Source organism: Pristiophorus japonicus, chromosome 12 (assembly GCF_044704955.1).
Source record: "Pristiophorus japonicus isolate sPriJap1 chromosome 12, sPriJap1.hap1, whole genome shotgun sequence".
Taxonomy (NCBI): Eukaryota; Metazoa; Chordata; class Chondrichthyes; family Pristiophoridae; genus Pristiophorus; species Pristiophorus japonicus.
In genome coordinates this window covers 112,572,537-112,595,214 of record NC_091988.1, presented here as the reverse complement: position 1 = coordinate 112,595,214, position 22,678 = coordinate 112,572,537, and the positions used below count along the sequence as shown (strand labels likewise).

Genomic DNA, 22,678 nt, shown 5'->3' with positions numbered 1-22,678 from the left:
GGCAATAGTCCAAACTTGCGCTGGTGTCGCAACCAGGGGTGTTGCACACCGGGCGCAGCTCTTGCGCGCAGTGCTGCTAAACCGGACCCGAGGATCGCTGTGGGGCGCTGGAGGCTGACCACCCAGCCAAAACATCTCACCGCTGCCATTGCCACTGACCCAGGGCAAAAAAGGGAGAGGAGGAGACCAAAAAATTCAGCACATGGACTTCAAGGAAATTTAATTGAGGACAAAAGATTTAGACTCAATCCATGTAGATAGGCCACTTGAGTTAGATAGGCCAGGGAGGACTAGGGGACATGAATGTAAGTTACATAGAATTAGGTTAGACGTCAGGGGGCACTTCTTTTCACAGAGTCGCCAGCCTTTGGTACAAGTTGCTGACACGTGCTGTGGGTGCAGATTCGCCGCAAGCATTCAGAATGGAGCTGGAGGAGTTCCTGCGAAGATAGGTGGGTATCGGAGGCTGTGTCTTCTGGAACCTGTTTCATCGCCGTCGGGGGTTGGAGAGGCATCTTCCAGAGTTCTTTCCTAAATTGCCTTTGTTTTTTTTCTCTTGCGTGGGAGGGGGTGCAACACAGGAATTGCTAGACAAAAAACGACTGAGGCCCATCTAGTTCACCTTCAACCATCCTGGTATTCCCATGATACAATGATAATAGAATTGTTGGTTAATCACAGTAATCATTCGCTATCAATTAATCTACAAAAGCCTCAGACATGGCACCAGGAAAACCCCTGCGGTGGAGTGCTTTGGGCACCATAGATCCAAAATCACCCGTTTCTCCCAAGCATGCTACACTTATCACATGTCATGTCTCAAATTACTCCTATACTTTATCCAAAAATGTTATTTTCCAGAAGACATCTATCTCATTTGCACTTGAATGAATCAATACTAACTGCTTCCACCATTGCCCTACAGAGCCTGTTCTATAGATTTACTGCGAGCTCACTGAAATATCGTTTCTGCAGATTAGTTTTGAATTTACCCCCCTTCAAACGCAGGCCCTGTCTTCAGGCTCTACTGTTCTGGACAAGAAATAAAAGACTTGCATTTATATAGTACCTTTCTTGACCACCGGACATCTCAAAGTGCTTTACAGCCAGTGAAGTACTTTTGGAGTGTAGTCACTATTGTAGTGTGGGAAATGCGGCAGCCAATATGCGCACAGCAAGCTCCCACAAACAGCAATGTGATAATGACCAGATAATCTGTTTTGTTATGTTGATTGAGAAATAAGTATTGGCCAGGACAAGGTGAAACATCTCGTCATAGTCTATCAAGTCATGGTCATGGGGAGATGGTCTTTTCCTGTCCCTCATTTTTGAATGATTCGTACATGATTACATTTATAATTTACTAATTGACAGCTCCAGTACCCATGGCTTATTATTGATCCCGATATCTGCATTGCCTGTGATCTGAGGTGAAGGCCATTCCAGTTTGGAGCAGTGATATTTCATTGCCCCTTCAGCCTTCGATGGGCAGGTGATCACATGGAGCCCTCCTTGTCCCGATAGAGTTAAAGTGTAACGTAACGTTCTTCTTTTTCAGGACAGCGGAGCCCTCTTAATGATTACCACCGTTCCAAAGGAGTGCAGCTCCAGCATGGATCTTATTGGCCACCAGAGGAGCCTGCATCAGAAGAGCAGTGTGCCAGCCGGTGTACCATGAATTACCAGTGCAGGTAGAGTCCTCCGTGAAAATGCACCCTCTTAGAATTATTTACCTTACCAGTGCGCCTCAGTAAAGGTGGGATTTTTGAAGATAGAACTGGGTTTTTCACTGTTGGGGAATTGGGGTTTAGCTTTGACATTAGGTGAGTTCTGCCTGCCACAGAAACATGCTGGAGTTCATTGAGTATGTAACGAACAGGGTGGATGAAGGGGAACCAGTGGATGTGGTGTATTTGGACTTCCATAAAGCATTTGACAAGGTGCCACATAAAAGGTTACTGCACAAGATAAAAGTTCACGGGGTTGAGGGTAATATATTAGCAAGCATAGAGGATTGGCTAATGAACAGAAAACAGAGAGTCGGGATAAATGGTTCATTCTCTGGTTGGCAACCAGTAACTAGTGGAGTGCCGCAGGGATCAGTGATGAGTCCCCAACTATTTACAATCTACATTAAAGACTTGGAAGAAGGGACTGAGTGTAATGTAGCCAAGTTTGCTGACGATACAAAGATGGGAGGAAAAGCAATGTGTGAGGAGGACACAAAACATCTGTAAAAGGACATAGGCGAAGTGAGTGGGCAAAAATTTGGCAAATGGAGTATAATGTTGGAAAGTATGAGGTTATTCACTTTGGCAGAAAAAAATCAAAGAGCAAGTTATTATTTAAATGGAGAAAGATTGCAAGGTGCTGCAGTACAGCGGGACCTGGGGGTACTTGTGCATGAAACACAAAAGGATAGTATGCAGGTACAGCAAGTGATCAGGAAGGCCAATGGTATCTTGGCTCTTTATTGCAAAGGGGATGGAATATAAAAGCAAGGAAGTCTTGCTACAACTATACAAGGTATTGGCGAGGCCACACCTGGAATACTGCGTGCAGTTTTGGTTTCCATATTTACGAAAGGATATACTTGCTTTGGAGGCAGTTCAGAAAAGGTTCACTAGGTTGATTCTGGAGATGAGGGGGTTGACTTATGAGGAAAGGTTGAATAAGTTGGGCCTCTACTCATTGGAATTCAGAAGAATGGGAGGTGATCTTATTGAAATGTATAAGATTATGAGGGGGCTTGACAAGGTGGATGCAGAGAGGATGTTTCCACTGATGGGGGAGACTAGAACTAGAGGGCATGATCTTAGAATAAGGGGCCGCCCATTTAAAACTGAGATGAGAAGAAATTTATTTTCTCAGAGGGATGTAAATCTGTGGAATTCGCTGCCTCGGGAAGCTGGGACATTGAATAAATTTAAGACAGAAATAGACAGTTTCTTGAGCGATAAGGAGTTATGGGAGGCGGGCGGGGAAGAGGAGCCGAGTCCATGATCGGATCAGCCATGATCTTATTGAATGGCGGGGCAGGCTCGAAGGCCGTATGGCCTACTCCTGCTCCTATTTCTTATGTTCTTATGACCCCTGACCTCGACTGATTTTCCAGTCCCGGGGGTCATTGATTGAAGTTTGTCTGGACAGCAGGTGGAGTTGGGCTGTGGCAGGCCTCAAGAGGTCTCAGAGGATGGGGGGGATTGTCCTATGAGGAGAGATTGAGTAGACTAGGCCTATATTCCCTAGAATTTAGAAGAATGAAAGATGATCTCATTGAAACATATGAAATTCTTACAGAGCTGGCCACGGTAGATGCAGGGAGGATGTTCCCCCTGGCTGGGGAGTGTAGAACCAGTCTCAGAATAAGGGGTCAGCCATTTAGGATTGAGATGAGGAGAAATTTCTTCACTCAGAGGGTGGTGAATGTTTGGAATTCTCTACCCAAGAAGGCTGTGGAGGCTCAGTCATTGAATAAATTTAAGACAGACAGAGATCGATAGATTTTTGGATATTAAGGGATTCAAAGGATATGGAGATAGTACAGGAAAGTGGAGTTAAGGTCGAAGGTAGAAGATCTTATTGAATGGCGGAACAAACTCGAGGGGCTGAATTGCTCCTATTTCTTATGTTCTTATGAATGTTGTGTGGCCAGTACCTTCTGTTTTGCTGGTTGAAAATATTTTAAAAATGAGAAACTTTTGAAAATGGGGCCAAAGCCCTTCGATCAATTGCACAGGCTTCCCATCTTCCACCTTCCATAAACATGAGCTCTGCTGCCCGTGTCCTAACTCGCATGTTCCGTTTACCCATCACCCTGTGCTCGCTGACCTACATTGGCTCCCGGTCCAGCAACGCCTCAAATTTAAAGTTCACATCCTTGTTTTCATATCTATCCATAGCGTCGCCCCTCCTTATCTCTGTAATCTCCTCCATCCCTACAACCCTTCGAGAACTCACCACTCCTCAAACTTTGGCCTCTTGTCCATCCCCCCTTTTACGCCACCATTAGCAGCCGTGCATTCAGCTACCAAGCCCCTAAGTTTTGGAATTTCCTCCCTAGACTTCTCTGTTTCTCCCCCTTCTCTCTCTCTGTCCTACTTTAAGACCCTCCTTCAAACATACCTCTTTGACCAAGCTTTTGGTCATCTGGCCTAATATCTCCTTGTGTGGATTGGTGTCAATTTCTTGACCTGATTACATTCCTGTGTAGAAGTAGATTCAGTAGTAACTTCCACAAGGGAATTGGATATTTACTTGTAAAGGAGAAATTTCAAGGCTATGGGGAAAGAGCTGCGGAATGGGACTAATTCGATAGCTCTTTCAATGAGCCGGCACAGACACGATGGGCCGGATGGCCTCCATCTGCGCTATATGATTCTGAGCCACAGACCACCTATCATCAAGGGCGCTACTCAGCGCCGAGCCAGTGGCCAACATCTCGCCGTGGCAACTAGACCCATATAGCAGTGCCTGATCTCCAGTCGTCTTGGACCTCCTAGCCACTGGATCAAGACCTTGCTCAGCTAAGCTCGTGTGGTAACCGGTGTGCAACGACCACCCCATGTTAAAAGAACTCACGCACAGGCATCTTACACTCTGTTAACATGAAGTTCGGGACCTGGAACGTCAGGACCCTCATGGACAATTCCAACAGCGACAAACCGGGACGCCGCACCGCCATAGTTGTCTGGGAACTTAGACAGAAACTGTGGTTCTCATATTGGACTGTACAGCCACCTAAGAACTCATGTTAAGAGCAGAAGCAAGTCTTCCTCGATTCCGAGGGCATGCCTATGAAGATAATGATGATGAATCTTTGAAGCAACTTGGGATTTTTATTATGTTAAAAGTGCTATAAAAATGCAAGTTGATGTTTTAGTGATCAGGGATTTGCTGGTACAGCTTCCTTAGGGATCAGCCGACATTTGGAAAGAGGTGACATGATAGGTCCAAGTCAGCATGGATTTGTGAAAGGGAAATCATGCTTGACAAATCTTCTGGAATTTTTTGAGGATGTTTCCAGTAGAGTGGACAAGGGAGAACCAGTTGATGTGGTATATTTGGACTTTCAGAAGGCTTTTGACAAGGCCCCACACAAGAGATTAATGTGCAAAGTTAAAGCACATGGGATTGGGGGTAGTGTGCTGACATGGATTGAGAACTGGTTGTCAGACAGGAAGCAAAGAGTAGGAGTAAATGGGTACTTTTCAGAATGGCAGGCGGTGACTAGTGGGGTACTGCAAGGTTCTGTGCTGGGGCCCCAGCTGTTTATACTGTACATTAATGATTTAGACGAGGGGATTAAATGTAGTATCTCCAAATTTGTGGATGACACTAAGTTGGGTGGCAGTGTGAGCTGCGAGGAGGATGCTATGAGGCTGCAGAGCGACTTGGATAGGTTAGGTGAGTGGGCAAATGCATGGCAGATGAAGTATAATGTGGATAAATGTGAGGTTATCTACTTTGGTGGTTAAAAACAGAGAGACAGACTATTATCTGAATGGCGATAGATTAGAAAAAGGGGAGGTGCAACGAGACCTGGGTGTCATGGTATATCGGTCATTGAAGGTTGGCATGCAGGTACAGCAGGCGGTTAAGAAAGCAAATGACATGTTGGCCTTCATAGCGAGTGGATTTGAGTCCAGGGGCAGGGAGGTGTTGTTACAGTTGTACAGGGCCTTGGTGAGGCCACACCTGGAGTATTGTGTACAGTTTTGGTGTCCTAACCTGAGGAAGGACATTCTTGCTATTGAGGGAGTGCAGCGAAGGTTCACCAGACTGATTCCCGGGATAGCGGGACTGACCTATCAAGAAAGACTGGATCAACTGGGCTTGTATTCACTGGAGTTCAGAAGAATGAGAGGGGACCTCATAGAAACGTTTAAAATTCTGATGGGTTTAGACAGGTTAGATGCAGGAAGAATGTTCCCAATGTTGGGGAAGTCCAGAACCAGGGGTCACAGTCTAAGAATAAGGGGTAAGCCATTTAGGACCGAGATGAGGAGAAACTTCTTCACCCAGAGAGTGGTGAACCTGTGGAATTCTCTGCCACAGAAAGTTGTTGAGGCCAATTCATTAAATATATTCAAAAAGGAGTTAGATGTAGTCCTTACTACTAGGGGGATCAAGGGGTATGGTGAGAAAAAGGAATGGGGTACTGAAGTTGCATGGTCAGCCATGAACTCATTGAATGGCAGTGCGGGCTAGAAGGGCCGAATGGCCTACTCCTGCACCTATTTTCTATGTTTCTATGTTTCTATGAGGTAATCTCACGTACCTCAGGAGATGTGGGAGCCAATGGGAGGGCACAGACTGCCTGGTATCCTCGTCTTCCCAATACTTCAGCTCAGAAGATTCCCATTGGGAAACCCATTGATGCCGGTAATGTTTCTGGGAGAAAAAATAAATAACTTACAAGAGGCCAGTAGAAAAAAAAATTAACAAAAGTGGAGGTGGCCGAAGAATACATCTTTCCATTCAGTGACCTTGCCATGCGCTTTCACCCAATCTGTCCGTCCCTAGCAACTGTGGATGCCATGTATCTTCGCCATAGGTTGCACTTGGTGTCACATGTCAGGAAATGGCATTTCTATCTCTATTGACTGCACTAATGGGTCTCCCACTAATTTCCTAAAGGTGCTACGGATGCTGGCTCCTAAGACTGTTGGAGAACTGCCACTCACCACTACATTACACCCTGTCTGTGCCCCCAGCTGTGGGTCATAACAGAGCGTAGGAACATAGGAACAGAAGTAGGCCATTCAGCCCCTCGAGCTCATTCAGCCAATTTAATTAGATCATGGCTGATCTGTATCTTAAATCCATTTATCTGCCTTGGTTCCATAACCTTTATTACCCTTGACCAGCAAAAATCTATCGATTTCAGTTTCTCCTCAACAGCTTTTAGAGGGAAGAGTTTTCCAGATTTCCACTACCCTTTGTGTGACAAAATGCATCCTGACCTCACCCCTAAACGGCCTAGATCTAACATTAAGGTTATGAGCATAAGAACTAGGAGCAGGAGTAGGCCATATGGACCGTCGAGCCTGCTCTGCCATTTAATACAATCATGGCTGATCCAATCATGGAGTCAAGTCCATTTCCCTGCCCGCTCCCCATAACCCTTTATTCCCTTATCGGTTAAGAAACTGTCTATCTCTGTCTTAAATTTATTCAATGTCCCGGCTTCCACAGCTCTCTGAGGCAGCGAATTCCACAGATTTACAACCCTCAGAGAGAAGAAATTTCTCCTCATCTCAGTTTTAAATGGGCGGCCCCTTATTCTAAGATTGTTCTTGACTCCCCCACCAGAGGAAATCGTTTCTCCCTACCCTATCAAATCCTTTAATCATCTTAAATACCTCAATTAGATCACCCATTAATCTTCTATATTCACGGGAATCCAAGCTGAGTCTATGCAACTTGGTCTCATAATTTAACCCTTTTAGCCCTGGTATCATTCTGATGAATCTGAGCTGCTCCACCTCCATCCTTCCTGTGGTGCGGTGCCCAAAACTGAATGCAGTACTCTAAATGAGGTCTAACCAGAGTTTTATATAACTGTAGCATAACGTCCACCCCTTTGTAGTCCAGCCCCCTTGAGATAAAGGCAAATATTCCACAAGCCTTTTTTAATTTTTCATATCAATCCACTAGCTTTTAGTGATATCTGTATCTGGACCCCTAAATCTCTCTGCTCATCCACAGTTCCTGGCTTCTTACTATTTAGAAAATTACACTGATCTATCTTTTAGTGTCAGCTGTGGCTCAGTGGATAGCACACTTGCCTCTGAATCAGAAGTTCTGGGTTCAAGTCCCACTGGGGACTTGGGCACATACATCTAGGCTGAGGGAGTGCTGCACTGTCGGAGGTGCTGTCTTTAGACGTTAAACCGAGGCCCCATCTGCTCTCTCAGGTAGACGTAAAAGATCCCATGGCACCATTTTGAAGAAGAGCAGGGGAATTATCCCCGGTGTCCTGGCCAGTATTTATCTCACAATCAACATAACGAAAACTTATTATCTGGTCATTATCACATTGCTGTTTGTGGGAGCTTGCTGTGCGCAAATTGGCTGCCGTGTTTCCCACATTGCAACAGTGACTACATTCCAAAAGTACTTCATTAACCTGTGGAATTCTCTGCCACAGAGAATTGTTGATGCCAGTTCATTGGATATATTCAAGAGGGAATTAGATATGGCCCTTACGGCTAAGGGGATCAAGGAGTATGGAGAGAAAGCAGGAAAGGGGTACTGAAGGAATGATCAGCCATGATCTTATTGAATGGTGGTGCAGGCTCAAAGGGCCGAATGGCCTACTCCTGCACCTATTTTCTATGTTTCTAAAGTGATATGAGACATCCGGTGGTCGTGAAAGGCTCCCAGTCCTGTGTAACTGCAGGAGAAAGGGAGACAAAACTTTTAAGTAAAATGAATGAGAAAGAAATATCTTTGGGTTAATTTAAGGATTTTCATTGAATGATGGCTTTGCGATGTGTCCGACTCCAGCTTCAGTAAAGTGGAAAGCACTGCAGGAATGGAGCCCGAGGCTATGTACTCATTCTCTGTGTAATTTAACCTCATAGTAAACCGTTTTCAAAAATAAAATAAAAATCTAGGAACAGCAGTAAATACTGAGCTGTGTGGTAGGAGCCTCTTTTGAGGGTGGAAGCACAACCTTGAACTTCTATCTCTTCCTGATTTAGAACTTTCAATTACAACCTGCAGAGCAAGCAATGCCAGATGCTATACCGGACCAGTCAGGTATCAGACGCAGTGCGGAACAGGCACAATCACATCGATCTGTACGAAAAGAAAGGTACGTCTCCCTCTGGACACTGCCCACAGCTCGACTGCTTATGAAAACCATCCTTTCATTTCTAGAAAATCTGAGGATTGCAGTGCTGTCAACTTAGCAAACGCGGGGAGGGGTAGGAGCGTGAGAGACAAGAGGGAGCATGCGCACATCACTATGCCCGGTCACACCCTCCATTATACCTCTCTGTGTATATCAGTAAGGGTAAACAAGGGTAATGTAGTTGATGTAATATATTTGGATTTTTTAATTGGTCTTCGATAAGGTACTGCATAGTAGACTTATGATTAAGGTCAGAACATGTGGAGTCAGAGGACAAGTAGCAGCATAAATAGCAAGCTTACAAGCAAATCAGAAATCAGAGAGTAGGGGTTAAAGGTAGTTACTATGATTGGCAAACGGTGGGAAGTGCTGTTCCACAGGGATCAGTGCTGGGACCACTGTTTACCATTTACATAAATTATTTACACTTGGGAATCAGAAGTACAATTTCAAAATTTGCGAATGATAACAAATTGGCGGTGCAGTTAATACAGAGGAGGACTGCACAAAATACAGGAAAACATAATAAACTTGCAGAATGTGTGTGTAATTGCTAAATGAGGTTCAGTACAGATAAGTGTGAGGTTGTCAATTTTGGTAGGAAGAATAAGGAGGCTGCATACTGCTTGGATAATGTGTCTGAATGGGGTGGAGGAAACTCTTTTGAGTTAACCTGCAAAAACATAAAACATTAAAACCATGCCACCCGACCTGGGTGACACAGCAGACATTTTCAAGGCCCCTTTTTTTTTTGGTTTTTTTTTTTTTTTTTGGGGCGCTAAAATCAAATTTTTCCAGTGCCCCCTATAAAAGGGGAGGGGGACACTAAAAGCACCGGCAATGAAAACAAATTAAACTTTAAAACGTAAAATCAAATTAAAATTCGGTTGCTGGTCCCTCCGGTGCCCACCTCTCGCGGAAGGCCGCGAGCGTACCGGTGGACACCGCGTGCTCCATCTCCAAGGACACCCTGGACCGGATGTAAGAGCGGAAGAGAGGCAGGCAGTCAGGTTGAACGACCCCCTCGACCGCCCGCTGCCTGGACCGGCTGATGGCACCCTTGGCCGTGCCATATGGGGTGGAGGAACAGAGGGATCTGGGAGTACAGCTGCGCGAATCACTGAAAGTAGCGATGCAGGTGAATAAACTTCAAAAACGGGCGATTAAATGGCAAATGAATTTCAATATAGATAAGTGTGAGTTTGTCTATTTTGGTAGAAAAAATAAGGAGGCCACATACTGCTTGGATAGTGTGTCTAAATGGGGTAGAGGAGCAAATGGATCCAGAGGTACAGATACACACATCACTAAAAGTAGTGCGCAGGTTAATAAGACCATAACAAAAGCAAACTAAATACTGGTGTTTATTTCTAGAGGGACAGAATTGAAAAGCAGGGAAGTTTATTAAACTTGTATAGAACCTTGGCTAGACCACACTTGGAGGACTGTGCATAGTTCTGGTCTCAGTAATTATAAAAAGGATATAGAGGCATTGGAGAGGGTGCAAAAAAGACTTGCAAGGATGATACCAGATATCAGTGTGAGAGATGGTGCACACATCACCTTTGGCCAGTGGAGTAATACCCGTTTAGGCTTCCAATTAGAAGTGTTGCTGTGGCATGGTTGCACTACCTCCCATTGGATCATCTACCATCTCACTGAAGGGTGCTAGTCAGCACCGAGCTTACGGCCCGCATCTCGCCGTAGGCACTAGGCCCATATAGCACTGCCTGGTCTCTAGTTGTCTCGGACCCCCTTGCCACTGGACCAAGACCTTGCAACGGTGTGCAACGGCTACCCCACGTTAAAAGAACTCAGGCACAGGCATATTCCACTCCTTTAACATGAAGTTCAGGACCTGGAACGTCAGGACCCTCATGGATGGGTCGTCTGAGCAGACCTGCAACTGAAACCCTCCTTGGGTATAAGGTCGCCAGTACCAAAACACTGCATTCCCTGACCAATTTTGAGCAGTACCACATTGATATATATAGTGCTCATGTAGACATTCGGGAGTTTGTTGATCAAAAAGTGACCCTTCCTCAGGCCCTTCCTCTTTAATATAATGCACACGAGACTGGCATTCCATTATAGTGGCTGTTTCTAATCTAATAATGATCAGTACTTATCTTGGAGAGCAGCACTCCTGCTTGCAGCTAACCAGTGTGTTTACTTCACACAGGCCTGCGTGTTTTTCTGCCCTCTGATGTTATCCCACATTGTGTTTGCAGGTTATATACGAGATTGCATTGTGAACAATGGAGTCACATACAGGGGAAGTGTCGCCAAAACCAGGAGTGAGAGGACTTGCCAGCAATGGAGTTCTAATTTGCCTCATGAGCACAGGTAGAGGTGCTTGTCGGGAGCTCTCCGACCGTTACCTTCCGTTCCTGCTTTCCCACTTCAGTAATGGTTATCAGGTGCACAGTGATACTAATGGTTTGGTGTTGGAAAACATTGAGCTCTATTAACCAGTCCCAATAAAGACGGTGGGTCCGGGGCATCGTGCAGAGAGAAGTTCAGTAGAAACCTTTTTCACCCAGGTTATCAGAGAAGGGCATGGCAAGGGCAAGTACAAAGGGCTCAGGAGATCTTCCTGGGATTGAGGCATGTGGTGAAAGGGTTGATTTATCAGAAGGGGTGGGCTAATTAAGGTGTATCTTTCCGTATGGGCTCCAGTGATTGCTCAAGACCTATTCCCGGGAGATGGTAGGTGCACATATGTTTGTTGCTTCACCATATCTGCATGTTTCAGGTGCCTGAATAGGCCTTGCGCCCGGGTACTGTGGAGGGAGTGATGCCTGCCCTTGGCATTGTAGCCTTCTAGCTGCTGCTCACCCTAAAGTCCTGAGGCCTTTAAATTGTACAGGTGGCTAGGGATGGGATGTAACAAAGATTTGAAGACTTGCCTTCTTCACCTTTGGCCTGGCGCCTGAACTCGTGCAGGTCCTCTGGACTGCAGGGGTCTCTGGGCAGGCCATTTTCCTCTCCTTGGCCACCCATCGAACGTATATAGAGGACACCGAGGTGGCAGGCCATGGACAGCCCCGCTACCTTGCCCCGACCTAGGTACATTCCCACGAGGAAGAAAGGTAGGGCAACTAAAGCCAGAGCTTTCTGGATGATGAACAAGATAGAGAATATGATGAAGCAGAAAAAGAGCGCATATGACAGATGTCAGAATGAGAATACAAGTGAGAATCAGGCTGAATATAGAAGGTTCAGAGGGGAAGTGAAAAAGAAAATAAGAGGGGACAAAGAGAGAGAGTATGAGAATAGATTGACAGCTAACATAAAAAGGAATTCAAAAGTCATCTGTAGGCATATAAATAAAAAACGGGTAGTAAGAGGAGGGGTGGGCTCATTAGGGACCAAGAAGGAAACCTACGCATGGAGGCAGAGGTACTAAATGAGCACTTTGCATCTGTCTTCACCAAGGAAGAAGATGCTGCCACAGTCATAGTGAAAGAGGAGGTATTGGAGATATTGGATGAGATAAAAATTGATGAGGAGGTACTAGAAAGGCTGGCTGATAAGTCACCAGTACCGGATGGGATGCATTCTAGGATGCTGAGGGAAATTAAGGAGGAAATTGCGGACGTACTTGTCATGTATGTATGCTTGGGGTTACTAGCCATCAGGTGGTGCGACTATCGGAGGCCATTGGGCTATACGCACGTTTGTGCAGAGCCAGGTTTGTACCTGTGTTAGTTTACAGAATTCAGTCTATCAAGTTATTACATACTTAACATTTGGCAACGAGGTAACTTAAGAACCTTCGCATGCAAAAATAAGCACAATTGGAATTCTGGAGAGATTCATGGAGGGCGAGGACTGGACAGATTTCGCCTGGACCGGTGCTTCGTGGCAAACAAAATGGAGGAACCCACTGATGCAGTTAGGCGCAGGGCGGTCTTCCTTACGGCTTGCGGTCCGAAAATCTATGGACTCATAAAGAATCTTCTCTCGCCTGGAAGTCCAATCGACAAGGATTATGAGGAATTGTGTGCTCTGGTACGTGACCAGAAGAAGGCATCATCATCTCACAATATCGATTCTACAAGCACGTTCGTTCTGAGGGCCAGGTTGTGTTGGAATTTGTTGCTGACCTAAGATGTCTAGCTGGACCGTGTAAGTTTGAAAATGCATTGGGAGACATGCTGCAGGACTTCTTTGTAATCGTCATCAACCACGAGATGATTCTGCGTAAGCTACTGGCGGTGGAAATGCTGGACTTGAGCAAGGCCATCACGATTGCCCAGGCGACGGACAAACACTTAAAGCAGATATCATCGGAAAATCGGAACTTGGCAAGTACTGTAAACAAGATTGTATCGTCGTTTGGCAGAACTGCATATGGCAGGGCCTACTTGACTGCGTATGTGAAACCTGTGGCTGCTCAAAGTCCGCCAACGGGAATGAATCTGATTTCACCATGTTGCCGTTGTGGGGGCAATCATTGGCCTCATGTCGGTTTAAACAGTACATTTGTAAAGACTGTTTGAGACGGGGGCATCTCCAGCACATGTGTCCACAACTGAGCAAGTGAGCTGCGACACACCACGTGGAGGATGATGACCAGTATAGTGCGGATCCGGATATGCAATCCGAGATACCAGAGGAGGAAGTGTATGGACTGTATTCATTCCTAACAAAGAGACAACCGATAATGATTAATGTGAAACTTAACGGTGTGCCGATACCGATGGAATTGGGCACGGGTGCGAGTCAATCAATATCGAGCCAGAGAACATTCAACAAGCTGTGGGATACTAAGGCTGTGAGGCCCAAGCTGAGTCCAGTCAATGCCAAGTATGTACACGAAAGAACTCATAACGGTGATTGACAGTGCAGTAGTCAGGGTGTCGTATGATGGTGCGGTTCATGATTTGCCGTTACGGATTGTTCCAGGCAATGGTCCAACGATGTTCGGCAGGAATTGGCTTGAAAAAATGAAATGGAATTGGAACAATAGCAAAGCGTTGTGGTCGTCGGATGATACTCCATGTGCTCAAGTGCTGAGAAAGTTCCCCTCGCTGTTTGAATCAGGCATCGGCAAACTCACGGGAGCCAAGGTGCAGATCCATGTGGATGCGGATGCAAGATCCGTCCGTCGTAAAGCTCGGGCGGTTCCGTACATGATGAGGGAGAAGGTCGATATCGAAGTGGACAGACTCCAGCGTGAAGGGGGTCATATCACCGGTCGAATTTAACGAATGGGCCAGCCCCATTGTTCCTGTGTTGAAGAATGATGGCACTGTCAGGATTTGTGGAGACTACAAGGTTATGATCAATCGAGGATCGAAACAGGATCAATACCCGTTACTGAAGGCTGATGACCTGTTTGCAACGCTAGCCGAGGGGAAGTCGTTCACTAAACTGGATCTGACGTCAGCCTACGTGATACAGGAGCTGGTCGAGACATCGAAGAAACTTATGTGCATCAACACTCATAAAGGACTATTTATCGACAACAGGTGTTCTTTCGGAATTCGCTCGGCTGCAGCCATATTTCAGGGGACCACGGAGAGTCTACTGAAGTCAATCCCGAGAACCGTCGTGTTCCAAGATGACATACTAGTCAGAGGTCGTGACACCGCCGAACATCTGAACAACCTGGAAGAGGTTCTACATCGTCTGGACAAAGTGGGACTCAGACTGAAAAGTTCGAAGTGCGTCTTCATGGCACCGGAAGTCGAATTCCTGGGGAGGAAAATTGCTGCTGACGACATCAGGCCTACGGACTCGAAAACCAAGGCCATCAAAAATGCACCCAAGCCTCAGAATGTGATGGAGCTCGTTCGTTCCTTGGTCTACTCAACTACTTCGGGAATTTCCTACCTAGATTGAGCACTTTATTAGAGCCACTGCACATGCTGCTAAGAAAAGGCGACAACTGGGTTTGGGGTGCGTCTCAAGACAGAGCTTTTGAGAAAGCTACTAATCTGCTTTGCTCTAACAAGCTGCTGATACATTATGATCCATGTAAGCGCCTAGTATTGGCCTGTGACGCTTCGTCATGTGGAGTTAGTTGCGTGCTCCAACAAGCTAATGAGTCGGGTAAACTATAACCTGTTGCGTATGCTTCTAAAAGTTAGTCAAACGTGGAAAGAGCCTACAGCATGGTAGAAAAAGAAGCATTGTGTGTATGGGGTTAAAAAGATGCACCAGTACCTGTTTGGTCTTCGGTTTGAACTGGAAACAGATCACAAGCCACTCATTTCATTGTTTTTGGAAAACAAAGGTATCAATACCAATGCATCGCCCCGCATCCAGAGGTGGGTGCTGACATTATCTGCCTATGATTATGTCATTCGTCATAGACCTGGCACCGAGCATTGTGCTGATGCACTGAGCCATCTGCCATTGCCCACACCGGAGGTGGAGATGTCACAACCTGCAGACCTACTGTTGGTCACGGAAACTTTTGAAAATGAAAGAACCCCTGTCACGGCTCAACAAGTTAAGACCTGGCCTAGCCAGGACCCGATATTATCAGTTGTGAAACATTGTGTCCTTACGTGGTGATTGGTCTGCCATACCCAAGCAAATGGGGGATGAGACCAAACCTTACAACCGTCGCAAAGACGAACTATCCATTCAGTCAGATTGTTTACTGTGGGGTAATCATGTTGTTATGCCTAAGAAAGGCAGAGAGAAATTTGTACTCATCCCGGAATTGTCATGATGAAAGCCATTGCCAGGTCTCATGTATGGTGGCCTGGAATTGATTCTGATCTGGAATCATGTGTGCATCAGTGCAACACTTGCATGCAGCTAAGTAAAGCACCAGCAGAATCGCCGCTGAGTCTGTGGTCGTGGCCATCCAAACCATGGTCCAGGATCCATATCGCAGGTTCCTTCCTGGGAAAGATGTTCTTAATTGTGGTGGATGCATATTCCATGTGGATAGAGTGTATAATCATGTCATCCAGTACATCCACAGCTACCATTGAGAGCCTTCGTGTCATGTTTTGCCACTCATGGTCTGCCCGACATCATTGTAAGCAATAACGGACCTTGCTTCACTAGTCCGGAGTTTCAAGAGTTCATGAAACTCAATGGTACCAAACATGTGAGGTCAGCACCATTCAAACCCACATCTAATGGTCAAGCAGAGCATGCTGATCAAACCATCAAGCAGAGTATGAAACATGTTACTCAAGGTTCACTGCAGACTCGCTTGTCCCGCATATTGCTTAGTTACAGGACAAGACCCCACACGCTTACCAGGGTCCCCCCTGCTGAATTATTGATGAAGAGAGGTCTGTCTTGTCCACCCTGACTTGAATGATCATGTTGAATACAGACGTCAAAGTCAGCAGTGGTATCATGATCGCGCTGCCGTGCCACGTGACATTTCTGTATTTCTGTTAACGCTCCTGTGTATGTACTAAATTATGGTCAAGGTCCCAAGTGGATCGCCAGTACTGTTACTGCCAAGGAGGGTAACAGCTTAAGAAAGAGCAAACATGCAGAAAACATGTTGATCAGATAAAGCTGCGGCACACGGATGAACCGGAACAGCGGAACAGTCTGAGGAAGACACAATCAGTGACCAACCAACCCTACCCTCAGTCATCAGAGGACTGTGCTGTCATCACTGAATCTGGACTTTCAATTCCTGACATGGTCATTGCCACTCCCACCAGATCAGCTACCCAGCCCCCAGTCATAATAGACTCAGAACGCTCGCTCAAGACTGGAGTTGAACTGAGACGTTCAACTCAGGAGCAGAATGACATAATCATCGGCATAGCGGAGAGTGGCAGCATGGATACGGAATTGGCTCAGTGACAGGAAACAGAGAGTAGTGGTGAACGGTTGTTTTTTGGACTGGAGGCAGGTATACAGTGGTGTTCCCCAGGGGTCGGTACTAGACCCACTGCTTTTCTTGATATATATTAATGACTTGGATGTGGGTGTACAGGGCAATATTTCAAAATTTGCAGATGACACAAAACTTGGAAGTATAGTGAACAGTGAGGAGGACAGTGATAGGCTTCAAGAGGATATAGACAGGCTGGTGGAATGGGCGGACACATGGCAGATTTAATTTAATGTAGAAAAGCACAAAACGATAAATTTTGGCAGGAAGAATGAGGAGAGGCAATATAAACTAAATGGTACAATCCTAAAGGGGGTGCATGAACAGAGAGACCTGGGCGTATATGTGCACAAATCGTTGAAGGTGGCCGTGCAGGTTAAGAAAGCTGTTAACAACGCATACGGGATCCTGGGCTTCATAAATAGAGGCATAGAGTAAGGAAGTTATGATGAACCTGTATAAAACATTGGTTCGGCCTCAACTGGAGTATTGTGTCCAATTCTGGGCACCACACTTTAGGAAGGATGTGAAGGTCATCGAGAGAGTGCAGAAAAAGAATGATTCCAGGGTTGAGGGACTTCAGTTATGTGGATAGACTAGAAAAGCTCTTGCAGAGAGCCGGCACGAGCTCGACGGGCTGAATGGCCTCCTTCTGTTGATTCTATGACCTTTAGCTGGTTCTCCTTACCCACGCCGGGCTTAGTCTGACGGCACATTGGTTTGGGGGCTGTAGTGACGTCCTTGGTGTCCACCTAAAACAGGCGTTAAGTTCCTTGAATATGTTAAAAATGGGCTTAATGCCTGTTTTAGGACCCATCCAGTCAAGATTACCTGATCTACATGAGGCCTAACCAGGGGCCCTTAAAAACGGTCCTTAAAATGGCTTGTTTTAAAAACAACACTCGCCTTAATATGGAGCCGGGAGGGGCAGGAGTTAAAGGAAACTGGGGCACTCCTTGCCATTGCTCACCTCCCTCCTGATTGCCTTCTTCCCCCTTCCAGACTTACCATAGGCCCTCAGCCAGGGTCCAGGGCGGCTGACCTTGTTGCACCCCTGTAAGCTGCAGCTCACCTGTACGATAATAATAAGGCTGGATGACCAGTTGGCCGAGGTCCCGCTGTCAGCCACATTAGGCAGCTCTTATCACAACCCCATTTCTTGTCTTTTCAATATCTTCCGTCTCTGAGTCAGTAGGTGCAGGGGTTCGAACCCCACTCCAGACAGTCCCGGCGGATAGAGGCTAGAGCTCTTAATTTTGTGTTAACATCCGGCAGGATTCTCGTGCCCGGTGGGTGGTCCTCCCCCCTCATTGTATGCATTGTGGGAGCCCATAAAACCCTCCCGCTGTATAGGACTAACCACCTCATCGGCCGGTACAAAGCTGGTTACGGCCATGGAAGGAGAGTTCCTATGGCGGTTTGTCAGACTGTTAACCAGCCTGTGAATCCTTCCACTAATTCACACTGTTCTCGAAGGGAAGAGTGCAAAGATACGAAAACAACAACGCCACCCTGTTGGACTGTTAATCACCCGATGATTCCCTCCACTTCTCCAAGGGCAGAGTGTGTAAATCCAAAATGGTAATGATGGGAATGGGGCAGTTAACTGTGCAGAGTTTCCTGTGACTTCCTAAGGCTCACGCATCTTCTGCCGTGGTATTTCAAGCTGTGTGTTTGTGGGATCAAGCTGATGTTTGACTGGGCTTTTGCTGTCCACAGAAACTCGCCAGGTCAATTCCCAGAGAAAGGGCTGGATTCGAATTATTGCCGCAACCCTGACAACGATCAGAATGGCCCCTGGTGTTACACCATGGACTGGAACACTCGGCTGGAGACCTGTGACATCATAAGATGTAACGAGGGTAAAGTGTTCTTCATAGAATTCCATACGGCGCTGGATTTTCGGTTGTCTATAGCCTCAGTTAACGTCCAGAGGGGATGTTAATGGGAGCGTTAGAGCTGAGTGACCAGGCGCGCAGCTTTTAGTGCCCTGACGGAAAATTCATTTGAGGCTCACCGGGGGCGCAAACCATTAGCGTCCGGCTGCTGACGATCGCTCCGATCATGATGTATTCCTGGTGCAACGCACACGCCAGCGGTCCAGTTGCTAAATTCGGTGCATATGCCTCATTGAGTGCCCGCCAATTGAAACGTCTGGAAATACAGTTGGTTCAGGCTTGCAGAGTCGTTAACTGGTGGCTACTTAAAGGGATGAGGAAGCGCTTCCCTTGGAGGTCACAGTCAGTGCAACGTTTACACACAGCACGATGTGTGAGCCTCCGAGTTTGCAGCGGCAGACAGATATAGTAGCACAAGTGATTTTGAAAATTTTAATGGGTGCATTACTACTGCCGCGCCTTTCAGACTCGGCTTTTCCCGGGATCTGATTCGGAATTCCGTGCATGCACAATGGGTCCGCAAAATGTACCGACCAAACTTTTGTTATCGGCCCCCCCAGTGCTTCGACCGATTCTGACGAATTTCTGGTCGGAAGGCTCAAACTTTATCAAGGCGCTAAAAGTACCGCTCCGCCTGGGTTAACACCGCAACAGAGGCGCAACCGAATTTCTCCCCCAAAGCCCTTGTTGGAGTTTCCCCGTAGACCCACTTCAGCACTTATATCTGTACCAATTGATGGTGCAAGCAGATTCAATAATAACTTTCAAAAGGGAATTGGCTATATACTGGAAAAGGAAACATTTGCAGGGCTATGGGTAAAGAGCAGGGGAGTGGGATTAATTGGATAGTTCTTTCCAAGAGCCGGCTCAGGCACGATGGGCCAAATGGCCTCTTTCTGTGCTGTACATAAGAACATAAGAACATAAGAATTAGGAACAGGAGTAGGCCATCTAGCCCCTCGAGCCTGCTCCGCCATTCAACAAGATCATGGCTGATCTGGCCGTGGACTCAGCTCCACTTACCCGCCCGCTCCCCGTAACCCTTAATTCCCTTATTGGTTAAAAATCTATCTATCTGTGATTTGAATACATTCAATGAGCTAGCCTCAACTGCTTCCTTGGGCAGAGAATTCCACAGATTCACAACCCTCTGGGAGAAGAAATTCCTTCTCAACTCTGTTTTAAATTGGGTCCCCCGTATTTTGAGGCTGTGTCCCCTAGTTCTAGTCTCCCCAACCAGTGGAAACAACCTCTCTGCCTCTATCTTGTCTATCCCTTTCATTATTTTAAATGTTTCTATAAGCTCACCCCTCATCCTTCTGAACTCCACCGAGTAACGATCCAGTCTACTCAATCTATCATCATAAGGTAACCCCCTCATCTCTGGAATCAGCCTAGTGAATCGACTCTGTACCTCCTCCAAAGCTAGTATATCCTTCCTTAAGTAAGGTGACCAAAACTGCATGCAGTACTCCAGGTGCGGCCTCACCAATATCCTATAAAGTTGCAGCAGGACCTCCCTGCTTTTGTACTCCATCCCTATTGCAATGAAGGCCAACATTCCATTCGCCTTCCTGATTACCTGCTGCACCTGCAAACTAACTTTTTGGGATTCATGCACAAGGACCCCCAGGTCCCTCTGCACCGCATCATGTTGTAATTTCTCCCCATTCAAATAATATTCCCTTTTACTGTTTTTTTTTCCAAGGTGGATGACCTCACATTTTCCGACATTATATTCCATCTGCCAAACCTTAGCCCATTCGCTTAACCTATCTAAATCTCTTTGCAGCCTCTCTGTGTCCTCTACACAACCGGCTTTCCCATTAATCTTTGTGTCATCTGCAAATTTTGTTACACTACACTCTGTCCCCTCTTCCAGGTCATCTGTGTATATTTCTATGTATAAGTCTATGGTTGGAAATAATCAGCATAGAACAGCTTAAGCAAATAACACTTTTCCCCCTGATTTGGTAATCGATTACTGTTTTTTAGTGTTTACAGCCATATTTACTCCAGTTATTTATAGAATACTGTCAGTAGATGGCCAACTATGACAACACCAAAGTCCTTCAACACCTCATTACTATCCAGCTATAACCTCATCCCGCACACCAACTTCGCAGCACAGGTCAACTGCTAGAAAGCATCTGGTCTCCTGTAAATAAGAGAATATTAGAGGCAAGCTTTATAAAGCAGGACTTTTATTCCTGGTATATCCTGCAAAGAATGAGAAGGAAATGGACCCTTCTCCTGGCACCTCGAGTTTAACCAGTGGCACTATGTTGAGTGGCCATGGGGCACAATATTGGTGTTTACTGGCAGTGTGTCACAGAGTGTTGGAAAGACATGGATTAATTCATACGGTGAATCCCTTATCTCAATAGGAGGTGGGGAACAGAGGCCAAAAATTCAGTTCACTGATAGATTGGTAACTGCGGCGTCTTGATCTAAGTCCTTACTACTCGGGGGATCAAGGGTTATGGCGAGAAAGCAGGAAGGGGGTACTGAAGTTTCATGTTCAGCCATGAACTCATTGAATGGCGGTGCAGGCTAGAAGGGCTGAATGGCCTGCTCCTGCACCTATTTTCTATGTTTCTATGTTTCTATAGATGAAGTTGCTCCTTGTTGGCCAACGAAGGGTACTGTAATGTATTTGCTTCATGGGTTCTTTGCTTAAGAATTCATAGCAACACATTGCTATTAAGAACTATTTGGTTTATTAGCAAAGGTTTAACAATCACACTACACATTACCAGTTCATCCACTAGGCTCACAACTGAATATCTCATCGTGGATGACCTAGACTCAAGCGACTGGGGTTTTATTGAGTCTTGTGAACATCACTTGATTGGCTAAGCCACTCACAATGCACCAACTCTACAACTATTTTTTGTATCTGTAAATCAATTTTAAATTTAAATCAAGTGCCCCCTGATCTGGGGGGGTTACACTCAGAAACTTTCATTGTTTTTTTTGAGGGCACCAAAAACACAAATTAACAATTCAACATAAAGGGAATCTTTGTCAAATCAAATCAAATCAAATCAAATAAAATTAAAATTCTGTTCCCGGTTGAAATGATGCACTCCGGCGCCCACCTCTCGCGGCAGGCCAAGAGCGTACCGGTGGACACCGCGTGCTCCATCGCCAGGGACACACAACAGCTCGATCTGGGGACACTCCAAACACTTTTCACATGCCCTTTTTTTTTTTGTTTGTTTTTTTGGTGGTTTTTGTGTGGTTTTTTTTGGGCAGTAAAACCAGAGATATATATACAAGTGCTCCCTATAAAAGGGGAGGGGGACACTAAAAACCCGGCAATTAAAACAAATTAAACTTTAAAACATATAAAATCAAATTAAAATTTGGTTACCGGGGTGATGATGCACTCCAGTCCCTCCGGCGCCCACCTCTCGCGGAAGGCCGCGAGCGTACCGGTGGACACCGCGTGCTCCATCTCCAGGGACACACAATAGCTCTACAACTCTTTTGGGGGTACAAAATAAACATTAGATCGAGTGCCCCCCGATCTGGGGACACTCCAGACACTTATCACATGCCCTCTTTTTTTTTTGTTTTTTTTGTGTTTTTTTTTCCTTTTGTGATTTCTTTTGGACATTAAAATCATATAATTTACAAGTGCCCCCTATAAAAGGGGAGGGGGACACTAAAACCCGGCAATTAAAACAAATTAAACTTTCAAACATAAAATCAAATTAAAATTTGGTTGCCGGGCGTGATGATGCACTCCAGTCCCTCCGGTGCCCACCTCTCGTGGAAGGCCGCGAGCGTACCGGCGGACACCGCGTGCTCCATCTCCAGGGACACACAATAGCTCTACAACTCTTTTGGGGCAAACATAAACATTAATTCACGTGCCCCCCCCGATCTGGGGGACACTCCAAACATTTCCCAAGGCCCTTTTTTTTTTTTTTGTCGGGTTTTTTTTGTGTTTTTTTTTTAGGGCATTAAAATTCCATATTTTACAAGTGCCCCCTATAAAAGGAGAGGGGGACACTAAAAACACCGGCAATTAAAACAAATTAAACTTTAAAACATAAAATCAAATTAAAATTTGGTTGCCGGGGG

At 45.9% G+C, this 22,678-nt stretch overlaps 1 protein-coding gene across 3 annotated transcripts in view; it reads left to right on the top strand.

Moving 5' to 3' along the window:
* mst1 (macrophage stimulating 1) overlaps positions 1–22,678 on the top strand; it is a 127,267-nt gene that overhangs the window by 41,984 nt on the left and 62,605 nt on the right. For all 3 annotated transcript variants that reach the window (XM_070895862.1, XM_070895861.1, XM_070895863.1), the window contains exons 3-6: positions 1,559–1,691; positions 8,709–8,821; positions 11,092–11,206; positions 18,408–18,550. In XM_070895862.1, the coding sequence (XP_070751963.1) occupies positions 1,559–1,691; positions 8,709–8,821; positions 11,092–11,206; positions 18,408–18,550 (504 nt within the window). The remainder of the gene's footprint in view (positions 1–1,558; positions 1,692–8,708; positions 8,822–11,091; positions 11,207–18,407; positions 18,551–22,678) is intronic.